This window comes from Mastacembelus armatus, chromosome 6, assembly GCF_900324485.2.
Source record: "Mastacembelus armatus chromosome 6, fMasArm1.2, whole genome shotgun sequence".
In the NCBI taxonomy this organism is placed as follows: Eukaryota; Metazoa; Chordata; class Actinopteri; order Synbranchiformes; family Mastacembelidae; genus Mastacembelus; species Mastacembelus armatus.
The window spans coordinates 9,182,655-9,201,848 of record NC_046638.1 but is presented as its reverse complement, the minus strand read 5'-3'; the positions used below and the strand labels follow the sequence as shown (position 1 = coordinate 9,201,848).

At 39.0% G+C, this 19,194-nt stretch overlaps 1 protein-coding gene across 5 annotated transcripts; it reads right to left on the bottom strand.

Moving 5' to 3' along the window:
- Nucleotides 1-325: 325 nt before the first annotated feature.
- myrf (myelin regulatory factor) lies at nt 326-18,150 on the bottom strand. 5 transcript variants are annotated; one of them, XM_026312550.1, is made up of 27 exons: nt 17,771-18,150; nt 10,620-10,710; nt 10,202-10,483; nt 9,637-9,698; nt 8,736-8,958; nt 8,513-8,613; nt 8,229-8,343; nt 7,209-7,404; nt 7,034-7,110; nt 6,581-6,691; nt 6,383-6,488; nt 5,539-5,739; nt 5,150-5,258; nt 4,836-4,945; nt 4,594-4,754; nt 4,397-4,469; nt 4,216-4,298; nt 4,042-4,110; nt 3,865-3,948; nt 3,596-3,663; nt 3,358-3,432; nt 3,056-3,283; nt 2,835-2,928; nt 2,386-2,448; nt 2,051-2,156; nt 1,834-1,908; nt 326-1,691 (listed from the first exon to the last, which is right to left on the bottom strand). In XM_026312550.1, the coding sequence occupies exons 1-27, from the start codon at nt 17,814-17,816 to the stop codon at nt 1,614-1,616; spliced, it is 3,087 nt and encodes a 1,028-aa protein (XP_026168335.1). In that variant the 5' UTR covers nt 17,817-18,150; the 3' UTR covers nt 326-1,613. The 5 variants fall into 5 exon arrangements, with proteins under 5 accessions (XP_026168335.1, XP_026168336.1, XP_026168337.1 ...); XM_026312551.1 differs by having other exon boundaries at nt 6,398-6,488; XM_026312552.1 differs by having other exon boundaries at nt 8,534-8,613.
- Between the last annotated feature and the right edge of the window lie 1,044 nt (nt 18,151-19,194).

Sequence of the window (19,194 nt, the reverse complement as noted above, 5' to 3'; positions counted from 1 at the left end):
CTACCATAGTGTTAAAAACAAATCCAGATAGAGCCAAAGCAGTTCTTATATATATACAGTGCAAAAAAAGTGCTACAGTGTTTTTATTATGCTAGCTGGTGCATTATAAATAAGCCAAAATGGTACACTATACCCACTTAAGTCAGAAAACATTATACAAGTGTCTATATATTATGATAAACCTTTGTTTGATGGCTGTTTTTCCTATATTCCTCTAATAGCTATTTTCCTTTTGTGATACACTTTTGTGTTTTTGAATACAGACACTTATGGGACATGGATTGAAAGACAAATTTTGATAAAAAACAACATGTTAGGCAGAGAGTACTGTATATGGAGAACACCTTTAAAACAAATGATAAAAGAAGGAAAACATACACTTCAGTTATATAAAGTGTTATTGTTACAATTAGGAATATTTCTAATTTTATAGGCAAGGTATTCAACACATCTAGAGGAAACAATGAAAGGCTCCAGTGCATACTATCCAGTTTTATTCCTGCAAAATGCAATTTCTAATGCTGAAGCAGCATTTATGTTTGTTCTTCTGAGCTGAGATGTATCATTTTAGAGAAATGATTGGACATGCACCTCAAACAATATATGCCATTTATTGCCTTACCAGCATTCTGTCCAGTTAGCATAGTACAGTGTGAGCTATTCCAGTGTTTCTTGAAATATTTTCAGTGCTGGACATGGATCATTATCATTATCAGATTTTACAAGCGGTCAGTGTTTGGACATGTAAAATTTTCAGTTATTTTGTTACTTATCCAGTCTTATTTCATTAATTTAGGGAATGATAATAAATGTTTATATGTAGTCTTGTACCTACATACACCTCTTATATCTACATTTCTTATGTCACAAGTTGATGTTTCAATGGAGGCAGAAGTACTGTGCAGTATTTCTAGTTCTTTACAGTGTATAGTCAGATGATGCATGGGGAGACAGTGGACAGTCTAGTCGGCTGCAGCAGTGTCAAACACAAAGCTCCACTGTAGAGACCCAGGATTTGCCAGTGTGCACTACTGAGGTATATTTTGGATGTGAATTGCAACCAATGATCTGCTCTCCAGTGTATGTAACTTATGAAAGGACTATTGTTTTTAGTTGACATTGGCTTCAGTGTACATACAAGGTAATACAAAACTAAATAGAAATGTATGCAGTGTTATATACACAGTATCTTAGCCTGAATTTCCTTTAATAACTTGAATTCTGCTAAAAAAAAAAAAAGTAACTATGGCTTATACTGTTTTAAGTAGGGAAGACAAAGTGATCAGTATTATATGCATGGGTGTTACTTTCACAATAGTAGTTAACACACAGTTATCAGTAACAGTGAGCTACAACATTTTCAGTGACAAAACAAAACTTTAACAATGTTTCAAACTCCAGTGATCACAGTAAAAAGAGATGTCTTAATGCATGTACATATGAAGGGGATTACAGTGAGGATAGTGGCATATAATTTGTTCTGTATTAAATCTCTTTAAAAATAATGTACAAGAATGAGACTAAACCCTATCCCATCACAAAAACGTACAAATAGAACCACAAAGTAGAAATGTGGTGTATTGTAAAGACACCGAGACACATCGTCTTCCTCCTCACACACAGCTGCTTTGAATGAGAAAATGGTAGTCAGAATATGATGATGTTTCTCCTGTGGCGCAACTCACTTCATTCTGTCAGTGAAAAACATGTGGAGATAACAGTCATTAATCAGTTCCAACCACTGGCTTCACTCAAATGACGTGCTTTAATAAATAAACCAAAAAAAAAAACAAAAAACATTCATTCATTTTTTTTGAGGGCAAGTTTACTCACAGACAGGGAGACACGGAAATGATAGGTGATGTCCTGGTACGACAGCACGGGCACTGACCACAGATGATGAGTCCCCTTAGGGAAAAGAATGAAGAACATAATGAATCAGCTGACAAGTAATTAACAGCAAGTGACCTAAAGGCTTTGATAAATCTTAGTAGTGGAAGAAAATGACTAAAGAAAGAAATATGTTTTGGTTAACTATATCATTACGTACCTTGGTCAATGTGCTCTGTCCTTCATAGAGCTCTACTTCAGTGTGGTTGGGGCATAAATGTCCCTTGGTGGCCTTGCACTGTCGTACCCACACACTGTGTGTGGACCTGAAATGAGTTAGTCACATTTTATGATAATGTTATTTCCTAACAATCTTCTAAAAATGTCTTGATAATTAGTTGGAATAACTGTTTAAACACAAGTTAATTCATCCATTTGTTACTGTAAATTTTATTCTAACCTCCCAAGAGTTATCAGGAAGTTATACACCTTCAAAATAAAGTGTCACCATGCATATGAGCTGCTTTGTAGATAGCGTGATCTTTGTATACTTACATCATGTGCAAAGTAATTTGTGAGATAGAGGAATTTCTTATTCCATGGAGTGATACTGTGTAGCTAGAGTTGACAAAAATAAAAGCATCATCATCAGCATGCACAGACACAAATTCAAAATATATTTGTGCAAAAGGTGCAGAAAAGTAAGAGGAAAAACTGTATGACATAGCAGTGACTAGCTTGATGAGTATGAAAATGATGTGAATCATATGCTATGACCTTCACAGTGACCAGATCACAACAGAACTGAACACCTATGGGAGATTCCACACAGCTTTCTCCACCATCATCATCAAAACATAAAATTTGAGAATTTATTGTGAAAGATAGGGGTTTGACCCTCAAGTAGACTTTACAGCCAATGTACAGTGTAGTTTTTCTGATGACTTTTTGTTATTGAGACAGTTTCTCTTATTTCATTTTTAATTTTCACCAAGGGTGTGTACCTGCAGATCTCTGGTGTTGCACAGCTTTGTACTGTGATCTCTTCGTTTGTCTCCAGAATATGTAGCCTACTTAGAGAAGGAGAGGACCTTGTTCCTGCAACAGTAAGAAAAGCTACATTCCTTTGTTCAGTAATGTAGACAAGCTTTATTTGCTGTTGCCAAACAAATGGTTTTTCTTGTGTTTGCATATTACGTGTGTGGCACAAGTGCTGTGGATTTACCTTTTGCGTGTAGGCTGCGTTGTCTACGTGGCACTGGCTGATTGCCAGGCAGACGATTGGTAGCTCCCACTCCATCCTGGTCTGTAGGTGCTGACTTTTTGGACTTAGCAAAGTACAAAGGTGCTGAGGTGTGACTCAGTCGATTTCTATTGTGGCCATCCTTGTCCATTGGTCTGGACTTGGCCTTCTTATTAATAGTGCCTTGTGTGGGAACCACACTGTCTAAATCTAGAGAAAGATAATCAATTCACATTAACAACAAATACATAAAACAGTCAAATGTCTCATATTTGCTTACCTACCTGAGATGGATTGGTTATTACTCAGTGTTAAAACTGTAGCTGATTGGTTGTTCATAGGTGTGGTTGAACAGCATGCTGCAAGATTTGTGAGAGAAAAAGAGAAAATGATCAAATCTTTGTAGAATATTTTTACATTTCCTTTTATATTCTGAGCAAACATGTTAATAGCCCTGATTTTCACAAATGCCCAACATAAAAGTTTGATCCTACAGGCCACATTATTGGGAACACCACTCACCAGGTGCAGATGTGGTGGACAGTGGTGCATATGAAGCTTTGCGTGAGGATTCCAGTGCAGCTCTGGACCTAGATCAGATGACAGAGCACAGCTGGTCAACAGCATGCTGCAGTTAAAATAACAATAATGGTTTTTAGGGTGTTTATCTACATGACTCATGATGTCCTTTCAGAAAAAACAAAAAACACCCAACTAATCAATAAAAGATGAGGCTGAAATAGCAGATCAGAAAAGGAAAGAAGTAAGAAAGACAGATGTTGAAAGCGTACCATTGGCAGACAGGTGGACAGAAAGTTACAGTGGCAGTGAAGATGGGCATCCAAGAAATGTAGAGAACACAGGGAGGAACATAGCTACAGAAAGCAGGGACACACATCATTATACTGGTAGAAATTAAAGAAGAAAAGTAAAAAATTAAAGTATCTGTTTTGATAAAAAGCATTTACCCATCTTTCTCTGTGACGTCTCCTCTGTGGTGAAGGGTCAGCACATAAAGGACAGACATGGAAATGACACTGCAGGGAGACACATAAAGACCCAATAGATCATCATCTCATTTGTGTGCACAGATGTAACAAGTTTCCTTTGCTGTCCTACAAACACATTTCATTTTTTCTAACCTGAAGGCCATGACAATGACAAGTGCCAAGATGGTTCCCTGCATGAACCTCTGACTGATACAGCCCTGATCTGGAGCTGAATTCTGCAATAAAAAAAACATTTTACATACAATAAAAATGTTAAATCTGCTGTTCACCAACTTGTTAGATATTTTTAAATACACCAGACATCACCGCAGACCTTGCTCCCAGATTTGACTGTCTTCTTCTTGAGTGGGCCACTTCCTGTCCGACTAAAATAACTCCCTGATTGGCTATATGAAGAATGACAAGAATAGGAAGGGTAATTTGTTAATGAATTATCTGCTCATTCAAGATGATCTCTTGAATACGTGTAATACTCAGTCTGAAAATTAAATTTACGGTCATTGCTCTCACCTGACAGTGCCTCCACTCACGGTGCTCTTCATGCTGTCAAGACGACGCAGCTTGGCCAGTTTGCGGCTCCAGCGCTCCAGTTCGTCTATTCGAGTCTCCAGGTTGTCTGTCAGTTTACACAGCTCCTTGACTGCGCCCACATTCTCCATGAAGATACGTTCCTTTGAAATTAGAGAAAGAGCTGTTAGTGTGTATGGAAATAATGTCTGGCTGCAACGTACGTATGTCTGTGTGTTCATTACCTTGTTGACAACTAACAGGTTAGGAATAGTTTCTCCATTGGAGCACACCACGTCACCCCCTTCTCTCACTGCTTCAGGCAGGATTTGCTGAACCTCTTGAGCGATCACCCCTGCAGGCAGACATAAGTGCCAAAGTGAAAAAGAGAAGCCAAAGTGTGACAGCATGCACAGATACACGACACATGCAGTGATGCACATATAGCAAAAGACAGTTCAAATATTAGGACATTAAGATGATAAGATGACGTACTAAGTAATGAGGTGATGAAACTAAACATTAAAATTTGAACACAGGTTATGTCTGAGGTTGTTACCAGTCTCTGCAGTGTTCTCTATGCCCACGGTGGCAGCAAACTCAGGCTTGTACTGATAATGGACGAGCCTCATCTGAGAAATCCGTTTCAAATTGTCTGTGGTGTCGACCTACACATAGGCAAAATGACAATGACATCCATGAAGATGGTATGAAAACACCATGTTCATGTTGCGGATGCAAATGCTTGGATCAAGTATAATGGCAAGACAAAAACACAGAGTTAAACTGCACAGTCAGGGCACTGTGCTGAGTAGGGATGTTTGTATGACATGATTTATGATGACAAGCACATGAGGCACACAAAAACCCACTGACAGTTTGGTAACACAAGCATACACACATAACAAACACACACCCACACATACACACACTGAGTGTCATACTGACCTCCTGGACATTTTCTTTAGCCCTGATGTCAGACGGGTGTACCAGGGAGCCCATGACCTTCACGTTGCCGTGGACGACAAGGGCCTCATCAGGACGGTCAGTGTTGATGCCGACTCTCCCGTGGTGGTATACTGAGTCGGGCAGTTGGCCACGCTGCCACAGCACCTCATTGTCACTTTCAAACTGACCTGGGTTGGATGCCTGACAGAGAGAGACAGAAGATGCACAGAGAAACAGTGGTTCAGATATTTCTAAAAGATTTTCTAAAAAGATCAATGATTACAATTACTTTTAATTTAGGAATAGTTTTGTGAATAGTTTTAATTGCTGAGATTTAGATTTAAACACTGATTCTAAATACTAAATATTTATTAAGCTCATGCAGCTAGTATTACTTTATACTTCCATGCTTTACACTTGTGGGGTAAGTAATGCACCATCACTGTCGAGTGAAAAAAACATATCTGCAAATTTGGGGATTTAAAAATCTGGAGGACCAAATATTTCTTTTTTAAATTATTATTTGTTTATTATTATTTATTATTTGAATTCTACATTAAATAAACATTGTAAAAAAACAAATTATCTCATTGCTATGAAGCAAGATAAAAAAAAACTGATATTCAGAAGAAACATGTTTTTTACAAGACAGTGACAATACACTTTGTTTCATTGTATGAACTTTCCTAAACTATGTATTTTGAAGTGTAAGTGTCTTGGGCATCCCTGCCAAAGATGTTAAAATCTACACTGTGACTTTGAACTGCAGATACATGTGTACAGCAGACTAAGAGAAAGGTGTCACATTCACAAGGGATATGACTGTTGTAGGAGGCAGACAGACATGGCCAGACGTTACCCTGACGATGATCCTCTCAGACACGTGAGCAGCCACAGTGTAACTCTGACTGTGGGACTGGGCATGCAGTGCCACCACCAGCATGAAATACCTGCAATGGGGAGAAAAAAAGTCAGAGAAAATTGTGGCTGTTGGAGCTATGTATCCTAACTGAATCATGGGTTTATATGCGATGTCTTTCACCTCTGGTCGGGGTTTGGTTTGCCCTTCTTCCTCATGTTATTTGCTGTGGTCTCGCTGAAGTGAAGCCGCCCCACTGTGACCTTTGTGACCTGTTCTGGAGGCAGGGTGACACTGGGAGAAACAAAACCACAAGGATATTAGGCAAAAACATCCCCTGATACAGCTTTATAATGTGGCAAGTGTGACTTAAAACAGTGGTCAGTTGCCCATATAATCATCAAGATATTTTTAGAGTCTATTGGAAGTGTCCTTCCACTGCAGCTCAACAAAGAAACACAGACCAGGGAAACAAAAATACTGTAAGGAGTAGATTTTATACCCTTTCATTTACATTGTAAGCATTATGAATGGATCTTCTAAAGTCAGTATGAAAAAAATAGTGATTATATCAAGCAAAAACGGTTTCAGTGCTGGCTATTGTTTTAAAGCTGATTTTAAATTGTTCAGACTGACAGCACTGGCTTGAAGGGTCTTTTGCTGCGGTCAGATTGCGACTGCTCCACACTGATGGACTGGTTCATGGCCTCCACCTAGCAATGAAAAGACAGATATCATAAACACTACATACCATACAACTAACAATTATGTGTGAGTCTAAAGTCACGTTCACCATTTTGCCTTCAGTCACCTTTACTCCGTTGAGCTTCAGATAAAAGCACTCGATGGGCTGCAGGCCTTCACTTGTCTTGATATACTTAGGGTCGCCCAGCATGCCTATGTATACTGTGACCTGGAAATGATTCTTCTTCTGGCAAACAAAAGCATCATCAGCCAAGGAGAAGTTGAAGCCTTTGTCAGCATCAACACGGTAGGTTGGCATCGGACTACACAGGAAAAAAGGATTGTGACATATAAAAAAATGTGACAAGGAATCACATGTAAACTTATGTTGTAAGAAAAAAGTTTTTCATTTTTATCACTGGTAGAAGATGCTTTATTACAGGATCCAAGTCACCAGAGACATACAAAATATGGATAAAGCATATGTAATATATGCAGTTTAATAAAGAAATAGGCATTTTGAAATGTTATGTTTATGTTTCTTCTATTATTATTTGGCTTTGCTAACTTTAAATCGGTTACATTATAGTTAAATAAACCTGATATTATTTGCAACACTTAAAAAACTGTGCATAGATCCTTTCAGGGCCCTAGGGTCTCAGTTTTGGTACTATTACTTTATTGCCCTGAAGAAGAATTCAATCCAGTTCAGGACAAATAACCTTCTTTTTATGTAGGTGTGGTAAAGGTTGTGATGGCCAACCAGGCAGTTTTGATAACATATCTGAAAGGCCATGTGAGTTCAATTTAACCTTCCTCCCTATCTATACTTACTATTTTAGCATTGCAAAAGCACAAGTAGGTGTACACCAATTTCTCCCAACCTCCCTCCTCACATTGACTTTCTAAGCCGAAACCCTGCACTTCTTCACTCCCCCACACAGCTCACCTCTGAGGAATTTGTAGACCTCTGCAACCTTTCTATTCCTTTGCCACTCCCACTGTATACTTGGTTGAATTATGCATTTAAGCAATTATAAGTTCTTTCTTTTTTTTTTTTTTTGGCTCTGCACAGTGCTTTCAGCTCTTTTTGTCCCAGATTAAAGATCTCAAAATGTACAAATATGCCAAAATAAATTCCACCCACAGCTCTTTGCAGTTTGCATCATACAGTGGTGTCCACTTGTTCTGCTGATGAGGTTGCCATTTAATGCACTGATAGTTTGGGTCCAAGTAGGTGTTGTCTGCATCCTGCATTAAACCTGTGACAAACAGTTTGAAATAGCTGCAGTTAAGGTAAGGCCGAAGTACGTTAGGAATGTTCACAACTCTTCTTTGAAAGCCTTGATCTGTTTGAGAGCTAAAGGTTAGGTAAGAGCTGGTGAGCTCAAAGTAGAGGAGGTGAGGAAGAGAAGAAAGATGCCTGCCTACCTGGTTCTTGTTTGATGATACCTGTGAGGATTTGGGAATTGAGGGTGCTGTTGGGAGAGTCAGAGTGCTTCCTCTTCTTGGCTTGGTGGACAGGGATGCCGCTGTGTGAGGAAAAAGTTGGACATATTACTACTCCTTCCCATCATTCCTTCTGTTCGATCCAAATTGTACAGCATAACCCTCCCTCCCTTCTTTCCTCCCTCTTTATGTCTTCATAACTTACTCTTGACCCTGAGGATGCTGCAGTAGCTGATGGAGCATCTGTGTCTGCTGCATGTCTCCATTTCCACTTGTGGCTGGTCCCATAGGATACTGTGATATCATGGGCTCAGGCTTCAAGTACATGTCTCGATGCATGTTGGGATAGTGTCCGTGTGGTGGTAGCGGTGGCGTTGGAGTCATGTGACACATGTTCTCTGGTGTCATGGTTCTGATCATGTGAGTATCTATAAGACACAGCAGTGTTCACGCATGCTATTTTTTAAAACGTATTTAACCACAGAGCTTTTCCTCTTTTGGCGTAAACTGTTTTACATTTCATCTTGCCAGTTTATTCTTCCTTCCTCCAACCTTGTCTCAAGGTATTTTCCACAGTTTTCAACTGGAGGGATGCCCATCAGATAACACTATCCCACACCTTTTTACTAATGGGCAAGACCAACACAGGTGTGTGAGCAGCAATGACATACATAATGACTTTGCGTACTGTTGCTGTTCAACTTGAATGTTGAAACAAGTCAAACATACACTGGTTAATGCTTTATGGACGCACTTCAAATGATACAGACTGACAGAAAATGAAATAAAAATGACAGAACTTTCCTGACAAGGTCTGTAAACTGTAGATTAATAAGTGACAGACACAATCTGCCTTTTAGTGTCTTCATATATTGAGTTGTTTGGCCATTAACTTCATCGTCTCCTCACCTTTATGCTTTGTTCAAATAGGGTGAAGTGATCGGTTATAGATATTGACTTAAGTATAGAAGCTGGTGTGACCTACATAAAACTCAAGGGATTTCCTCTGACTCACTGTCTGAGTACAATCTATGGATTAAGGCACAATTTTTTTGTACTTTCTCCCTCTCTGTGGAATTTTTACAGGAAAAAGACGTGTTACTTACCATTCACTTGCTGAGGAGAGTATGGCTCTGAGCTGGAGTCTGGGGGGGACTCGGGTAATGTCCTAAAAAAAAAAACAAAACAGATGTTACATTCACAAACACAACAACGTCAGACTTTCAAATCTATAAAAATCGTTCAAATTGTACCATGCTTGAAAGTTGTTATTTTATTTTCCATATTTCAATGAGAAACTCTCCCTTGGGATCATAGTTAGTGGAGACTGGCTTTGCAAAAGATTGTGCGTCAGGATTTTTTTTTTTTTTTTTTTGCAGAATGTAATTTGACTCTCTCTCTCTGCCTGTTATCAGTCTCCCTCCCCCTCTTGACTAGCTAATGCTTTATTTGTACAAGTGAAACTTAATTGAGTATTGATTGCAGAATGGACTTATAGAAGGGTGTGTACATGCTTTAAAAAATGACTGCATCATCTGCTGCAACTTATGTCTGATTTCACGTTTAAAGGTGAGTTGCCAGCAGCATCTCGGATAACACTCCTCATTCCACCTCATGCTATTTTTTCCTTCTTGTGCCTCCATCCATCTACCTCTGTGTTATTGTGCTTACCCTGGAGTATAATGGCCCCTGTGCTCAGGCTTGACGTGAGCCTGTTGCTGCTGGTGTTGTTGGTGCTGCTGCTGCTGTCCAAGGCAGGGGTAGTTGTGTCGGAGGCCCAGGGGTGGACCTGGGGGGTAGGCGTTCTGACAGTTAGGGGGCCCAGGCGGAGGGGCTCCTTGGCGTAGGGGAATGGGGGGGCTCACACCACACACCAGACCCCCAGAGGAGGACGCTCCTGCCTGGGGAGATGAGTAATTTGGTCCTGCGGTGCTGTGGACCTCTGAGAAACAGCTGGGGAATAGAATGAGAAGAAGAAAAAGGGGATTAGCGTTATCAGAAAAAACAAATTCCTTTGTAACGACATGATCTGATTCAGTTAGTGCATGTTGTTTTGACGTTGCTAGGTTGGTCTGGAGTCCCTACTGACATGTCAGCACTATCGTCCTCCTTGGTGATGTACTCTTCCAGGATACTGGTGTCGATGTTGGCTGGCTCCAGAGAACTGGTAATATCATGACCTGTGATGAAGGGAGTGTTGGGAACACAGGAGGGAGATGGAGAGCATCTGGGAATTAGTAACAGGAATCTTTCAGCAACTCCACACAGCTTTAGTTTCAACACAAGCTTGTGTTGTAACAATTCCCTGGAGAACTTATCTAATAATATCTTTTGAGCTCAATTTGTTTATTACTCATTGCTTTTACTCTATATTACAAAGAACTTGTTTATGTTGTATTTTTATATCAGAAAATGTCAATTTAAAGGTTACAGTTTCAAAGATGACCAACAGTCTAAGTATGTTAGTAGTCAACATTACAGATAACGTACTGATAGTCCTCTAATTCGACTGGAATTTTTCCATTCCCCTTTAAAAAAAAACACAGTTAATGTAAAGTCATTGCGATTTACGTCAATCATAAAGGTGAGCTAAATGTGTTTGGCATGATTTAAAATATTTTTGATGATGGTGCATATCAATCAGTCATTTTATAATTTCCAAATCCTCCCCTTACCTCACCCCAGGGTCATTTTCACCCTTTGATTGCCAAAGCCACACAAATCCAAAACACATGACCCCACTTAAGCTTTAAAAGACCAACATGTAGAACAAGCACTTGCATATATTTAGAAAAAAAGTAAATCATTGTATATAAACCAATGTTTCCTGTTACACATAAAACATTCAAATTAAATGTTGCAAGTAATAATTTTTTTTAAAGTGATCACTGATTGCCCAAACTGCAGATAATGGAAACAGACTGAGTGGGGGGAGCAGGACAGATGGGGTAAAGCAGAAATCTGGTATATAGTGGGTGGGCAGGCAACCCCAGTCTTTCTCCCCCTAGCTCTATTGCACACGAGGACGCGCGCACACACACACGTTTTCTGATAGATTAAGCATCTATTCAGTATGGAATGCCAAGAATTTCTCAGTTGCCATTAGAAAAAATACTTTTTTACCTCCTCAGAACAATCAGAAATATCACTATAAAATGACAATGGTATTCTCCTAACTCTCTCCAATTGCTACCGTTCAACCACAAAAGATTTACTGAAATTTTTTATCATCTTGTAAATACTGTGTATGTGTTTTGTCTCATTTAAACCCACAGAGTTGAAAGCATACAGCAGCATAATCAATATCTTTCAGTATTCATCTAATAAGCCCACCTGTGTTTAACCAATCAGATTACAAACAATCCAAATTTGAATGTTCAACATTATATACTCCATGCCATCATACACATATATTGCACGTTTACATTGACTTTCTTCACTGGAGACACAGATGGTTAATGTCTCTTAATACCTGCCAGTACATGGGGAGAAAGGCAGAATGGTTGCCCCATAAATAGGATCCAGATGTGCACTCCACCCAAAAAGGCTGTAAATTTAAGCTGGCAGGCCTGATAACGAAAAATAGAAAGATGGAGAGGTGGGGGGAGGGTAGAGAGAGCGAAGGTAAGAAAGACGCAATACAAGTTTGATGACCAAGGATAGAATGATAGACGGAGGAACCTACAGGAACCTTAGAAAGAACCCACAAAAACCTCAGGAGAAAATATGAAATGGGACTGTGCTCAAAACTTTGTCTCCAAGAAAAGTCTTAGCCTGAGATACAGTCGAGGTCAAGTGAAGCGTGGCAGAAGTTCAAGGCCTAGAATGAAAATCAAGTCCTCTCCCAAGATCAAGTTGCATCCATTTTTTTGGTGGCATTATATAGCTATTCAAAAACTAGGTTGAAGCAAAAATAATAATTTGTGTATAGATAATAACTGGAAACAAATCATGCAGCTCAAAATAGAGATGTGCCTGTAATCAGGCAAAGCCCTTTTGTAATTTTGGGGCTATAAAAACAAATTGGCTTGACAGGAAATAACAGATAGTAAAAGTTAAAACTTATATTACATTTGTTGTTTGTGGTTTATGAGCATCTTTACCGTGAACAAATGATTTTGTTGCCTCCTCTCTGGAATTTCTCCACCTCTTTTAACAATCTACAGTTGCAGTTATAGTTTCATGTCTTATTTGTAACTATCAAAAGAATGTATTTTATTTAAGGCCGTCATCAAATGTTATTCTTGTAACAACGGAAATATAAATAAATTAATCATTTAAGTTTAAACTGCTGTAAGTGGGATGTGTAAATTTGTCCTCTATGTTTCTCTCTGTCCAGCTGTGTTCAACAAGCAACAGTGAAATGATTGTCAGTCCAACTTCGATACAGACTGGCCTTTTGAAGGCCTGTGTGTGTGTGTGAGCATACGCATGCACGTGTGTGTGTGTGTGTGTGTGTGTGTGTGTGTGTGTCACGCCACCATTTGAATGCTTGGGTTGTCAGCAAACTAATAATCTTACATGAACACAAACAGAGGCTCAGTGTGTGACTGCCCATTAAGCATGGTTTGACTTGTATCATTCAATCAAATGCACAGCTTTTCCTTTTTTTCCCCCCATGTTTTAAAATCTAATAATATATAATGTAATCGTATTCTTTTAAAGTTTATGACATATTCAAAAATCTACCAACAGGCAAGAAAACACCTCTGAAGGAACATAAAAGATGAGTTTTCTGGGATTTCTTAACCCTTAAGGTTTTACATTTTTTGCCTCCAAACTGGATTTGTATGCGCTTACATGTGTGTGTTAATAATTAACACTTTCAGAATAAGGAGGAACAAAGTCCATCTCATTATCAAACTGTTAGACCAGAATGAATTTGGCCTCACACCCACCACACATTCTGCCTAGGAAGTACAGTATACATCGACCACTATACACTTTCAAAGATATTTCGAATCAAGTGATCTTTGGAGATTATTTTCCAAATCATTAATCTGCTTGTAAGTTAGCGATACTTATATCTGATTTATATCTGACCCTGACACAAAAGTTAACAAAGAATAACTTGATGGAGCTTAGTTATGTCAGTATAATCAATGTACAACAGCAAACAATGTCACAGCTGTTCTAGAAGTTGCTGGACAGTCTACAAACACAGGGATTGTGCCTGCAGTGTACATTTAGACACAGAAAGACACAAATGGTAAATTGTGAAAGGAAATCTGTCAAATCTAAAGAGGAACGTGTTAGACAGCTCTGACAAATAGACCTAGCGTTATAGATCTTTTTCCATTTGTTTACTAGACAGGGTTATTGGTCAAAGAGTGAAGAGCATCACTTCTGTCTGACACAAATATTCCCCATCAGAGAGGGACAAATCACATTCAGAAAGAAGCAGAGTGGACAGAGCAGCAGAGTACCTGCGCGTAGCCAAAGCATGTTGATGTCCTTGAGATGAAAGCACCTGAAACAGAAGATGAGAAGAACAATTCCTCTCTATTTTTCACATGTTTCCCTACACAAGGCGAAATACTTTCTTCTGCAGACCTGAGAGTTGCAGATCAGAGTAACAAATGTGTGTGTGTGGGTGTGTGTGTCTGCGCGTGCATAGGTCTACCTATGTGGAAAAGCATATTGTGTATATGTGCGAGTGTGAGAAAAGCCCAAGGAGTGTTATAATGAGGATTATTCCCCAGTCATGAGAAAGGGCTGTACCAGGCTACCACACACAGCCCTTGTCGCACACAAGCACTGGTCGCACCAGTGGACCTGGCTCAGGAGATTACAGGAGTGACAAGGCTGAGCTCAGGTTATGGAGTGAGGCTGAATATAAGAGAAATGCTGGAGACAAAGCAAGAAGATGACGAAACTGTGGAAGAAACAGAAAAGGAAGGTACAGAGGAAGAAGAAGCAAAAGAGGACTACAAGGAAGGATAAAAGATGTGTGATGTAGCGCAACACATAGAGGATCAATTTAAAAAAAACAGAATCTAGATTTGATAGAAAACTCAAGAGTAAACCTGATGACCATAATGAATTGTTATTTTAAACTATTAAAATTCAGAGCAATTCTGATAACACACAGTTGTCATGCCTGTGTTTGGGTTATATAAAGTCATCTGTGGCAATAACTAATAACGGTGTATTGAGGATTTCAGTAAAAATCCACATAAAGCTGTACATGGTTCTGTACATTTTTTATAAAGGCCCTTTTAAATCATTATATACAAATGTGAACAGAAAAAGCGATCAGTTGTAAAGGGTCCAGGTCAAACATAAACAACTCACTGGCTGAGGATTACTCATTTGGCAGTCAGCACTAATGGGAGTGAGGCACAAGGTTGAAAAATAAAACCTACCTGTAAGCACCATAAGCCTCACTGCTCAAAAACAATACATTCCTCTAACTGCAATTCTCTGCTAACACCATAAATCAGAAGAACCATCCAAATATTTGGTCTGATTCATACACCCTTTTTAACATGGTCAGTGTCCTACCCATCCATGATTTACAGCTACTGTGGGAGTGCAGTGGGACATAATAGGAATTTTGATATAGTATCATGACCAATGAGCCATTCATCTTTTAAAGGCACAGGATTAAGAAAGTGATTCATTCACTTTCAGACTCAGATCTTTACGACGTCAAGTAAATAGCACTACCATCCATTTACAAAAGTTTATTTCAAATTGAATTGACTGGAGAGAAATATCGCAGCAATTGTTTGGTGGATTGTCATGACATTTTGTACAGATTCTGCGATTCATGGTTCTCAGACGCTCAGTCCTACTGATACTGCTGATCCCCTCACTTTCTTCTGGTACTAGTGTATGGTGAACTTTTGTGGTTTTCAGTAAAGAAAAAAGACATTTATGTCCCACTCAGGATGACAGGGTGTTGTCACTCTGGTGATCCCCTGATATATAGCTCCACCAGCAGGCCAAAATGACATTTTTCCAATACCTGTTTATCATCAAATACTCATAGGGCTAACACTTTGTTTTGTGCTAAATGGTCATGTTAGCATGATCAACTAAAATGGTGAGGATGGTAAACACTATACCTGGTAAACATCAACATTGTCACTAGTAGCATGTTGCATGTTACAGGAAACAATCAATTGATTGTCATATCAATCACTAGTTTTAATAATTATTGACTTTTGTTGTGAAATGACCATAAATACCCTAGTTCCAGTCCAAACAACTCCAAGACAATTACTGGCAGACTCACTGTTAATGAAAATAACTGTTAGTGGCAGAACCTCTGCCATGACTTTATACTTTTAGTTTTATTATATGCCATATGTGAAATCTAAACTCTGCTGTACAGACATTCAGTTTAGTGACAAAAGCTTTTACTCTGAGTCTGAGTTTTGTTTTCCCTCATAATCTCTGAAACACTGTACTGTATGTCCCAACACATCATGTCTTGACAACCTGCTGAAAATGCAACATGGGCAGTGCAGGTTACATTTAAATCAAGTGGGCATTACTTGGAATAACTACATAACAGAAAATAACATGATTATCCTTTGTATGTGGAGGATTATCGCCGCTGTTTGTTGTCTGAGTGAGTCAGAGAGGAGAAGGTCAAGTTTTGAGGGGGTTGGTGGTTTAGCTGGGTTTCTCTTTTAAGAGGCCAAAGTCTCTCTCCACCCTAAGTCTGTGCTATCTCACCTCCTCACCCTGTCTGCTCATTGTCACCCTAATGGAGTCTGAGCGAGCGAAAGCCTGGGGAAGGCCAAATAGCCAAGGAGAAACACCAGTCTCACCTCATTGTGTTTTAACAGACACCGAGGCTATGCCAGGAATGTACACTGTGCATTAGTGTGAATGTATACATATTTCTCTAATCCTATTATGAAATCCATTATAGTGTCATGTGTGTTTCTGAGTGTGTGCGGATGTCTTTCAGGTAGGGGGCAAGATAAACATGGACTAATGATCTAATATATAAAATTCAAGGGTTATTGATATTATAAAGTATCTATCGATCTATCTATCTATCTATTACTTTCCTTTTTAAATTAAAAATAAACATTGATTGCCTACAACTGTTTGATAATCATAAGACACAAAAACTGAAGTAGAAAACAAACATCTTAGCTGCGCCTACTGCTTCATTCTCATAAACAAGTCGACATTTTAATCCAAGCAAGAGTGGCTGAAATAAAGCCAAAGTAAGAACATCTCCTACTCCCAAAGCAAGAATGTAAACATACTAAATTCTTGTCAGAATGGCAAGGAACCTCTGACAGTCATGAATGGCTGTGTATATTTAAGTCAACACTATGTGTACACTCTAATAAAGTGTTAACTCTCTCTGCAGATAACTCACTGTTCATAAGCCACAGTATGTTTTTCATAAATGTGGATGTGACTTCTGGGGAAAAAAAAAAAAAGATTCAGGTTTTGTAAGATGTGAATTCTGTGGTAAACGGATGTGACAAAACGTGACAGTCTGGCCTATGAAATGTGAAATCGAACAGAAGGACAGAAAAGTGCTCACAAAGTCAAGACTACTCTCAAATTCTGACTAATTTCATTCAGTTCAGTTAAAAAAAGAGTTTGGGCCTATTTCTGGTATTCCCCTCATGGTCATCAACACAACATCACTGGTGGAAATCACATTGCTCATGTCTGACTCTAACACACACATTGTGCCGCAGTACCCTTGCAAAACACACCATTTATCTTGACTTGAATTCCTACACCCTTCCAACCCTCAACCCCACCCTCCTCCACCTCGTGTTTTTTCCCCTTAGGATTCCCACTTTAACCTGATCTGTTACCCATCACCAGCACTTTTGTCCCTTGCACCCGTTAACCCCTGTCTTCTTGCATGTCTAGTTTATAAGCTGAACACTCTGGAGGAAACTTGGGCAAAGTGAAAAACAAAACAATGCAGTGTAGGTTCTGTTTGGGAAACTTTCACCCCAAAAAATCCAAAAGTCCTTTGTTGACCACCTGTCATGTGTGGTGCATCAGTGCCGTTAAAACAAAGCCCTTGGACACAGAGCCTACACACTGTACAGAAATACACCAGCTAAAATTGTAATAGATGAGTCGATACTTAATAAGTTTCATTCAGATTTTTTTCTTCCACTTGTTATTTAAAAGTGTAACAAACAAAAACAACCAAATCTCATATTTTACAAGCCCATTTTTTGAATTTCCCATATAACAGCCTAGTGATCCTTGTCAGCACATGTAACATCCAGACATTCTTACCTTCGAAAAATCTCTGTAATGCTTCTGTTTCATCTACCACGTCCATCCTAGCGGGTCCCGCATAAAAAATCCATCAAAGTCTCCCCTCGTCCGAACTAAAGCGATTCGGATCGGGGAAACTTTCACACAAACATCACGTTAACCAGATGGTGTTTGTTGTGACTTCTGCTTGTTTTAGATCATATAAATCCAGCGCTTCATGCGGAGATCTCCTCTCTCCTATTCAGCGGCTTGGCACTGGGTATACTTGCCTTATGGCCAAACGCCTCCAGTGACGCTACGGTTTGGGCTATAACTTTAAAAACTAAAGTTTTTTTTTTTGTTCTTTTTTTTTTAATTAAGGTGCCTGCAAATATCCATGAAACAGCAGCGGTAAAAAAACTCCCATTGGGCGCACCTTCACTTCACCTCCTATAAGCCACATCATAAACTGTCATTTACTTTCTCTAAAGTTTCACCTCCCGCAGGAAAAAACTAAACAAAACAAAAAAAAACAACCAAAAAAAAACCCCATAAAAACCGACGAGAAAAAATATGGATTTGTATAAAACAAATAGTGCGAACTCAGTGCGTAAAAGTTGTTTAAACTTGACTCCCGAGTCCCTCAAGTTGATTCTCTTCCTCTTTGGCCTCTCCCTCCCTAACAGGACGTGTGCAGAGTCGGAGGAGAGGAGAGGAGGCAGGTGAGGGATGTGCGCCAGGCTGCTGAAAATATCCCCGGACTAAATAAATAAATTAGTGTCAAAGCGCATGTAAGTGTGGTTCGTTTAAACTTATATTGATTCTTTTAACAGTCTGCGTCACTTCATATAAAAAGCTGCAAAAATTAGTCCATGAAAAATAAACAAACAAACAAAAAAAATCAACTTGGCTCCAGTTTCTTAAACATGAGCATCTGGTGCTTTTCTTTGTCATATACACTAAATGAAATACCTGTTGCTCTGTCAGGCAATATGAAAATATCACTTTGGGTTCTTGAGAAGTGGTGATGGGGTTTTTTTTCACAACCTTTTGATATTTCACATACATAAATATTCACTGCTCAATAGAAAAAAAACAACAACAGGTAATTAGAATAATTCTCAGCTGTAGCCTTACTTCTATGACACGTATGGTTTGGCACAATAACAATATAAGCTCAAATACACTGAGGACAACATTTAAACAGACTGTGCCTACTGTAATGTTATAACTATATGACACATACATGTAGGAACAGTGACCCCCTCACTGCACCCCCTCAGTTTTCCCCTGTATTATCTTAAATATTGGCTTTTTTATCTTTTTGTCTGATAGAGGGTCTGGGGATATAAAGCACTTAACTGACTGTAAAGCCCTCTGATACCTATAATAAACACTTTCTTTCTCCTGAACTACAGAAATATTTGTAAAGTCTTGCGTCTTCTCTGAGACCTTTATGAATT

Bases quoted from the DNA above. Each gene is read 5' to 3' on its own strand.
- myrf (XM_026312550.1), bottom strand. From the start codon at position 17,816: ATGGACGTGGTAGATGAAACAGAAGCATTACAGAGATTTTTCGAAG. The intron at 5,740-6,382 runs GTCTGTCTGCCT...TCTCTCTGTCAG, and splicing joins TCAGGGTAACGTCTGGCCAT to GCATCCAACCCAGGTCAGTT. The intron at 4,755-4,835 runs GTAATGAACACA...CTAATTTCAAAG, and splicing joins ACCTGTTAGTTGTCAACAAG to GAACGTATCTTCATGGAGAA.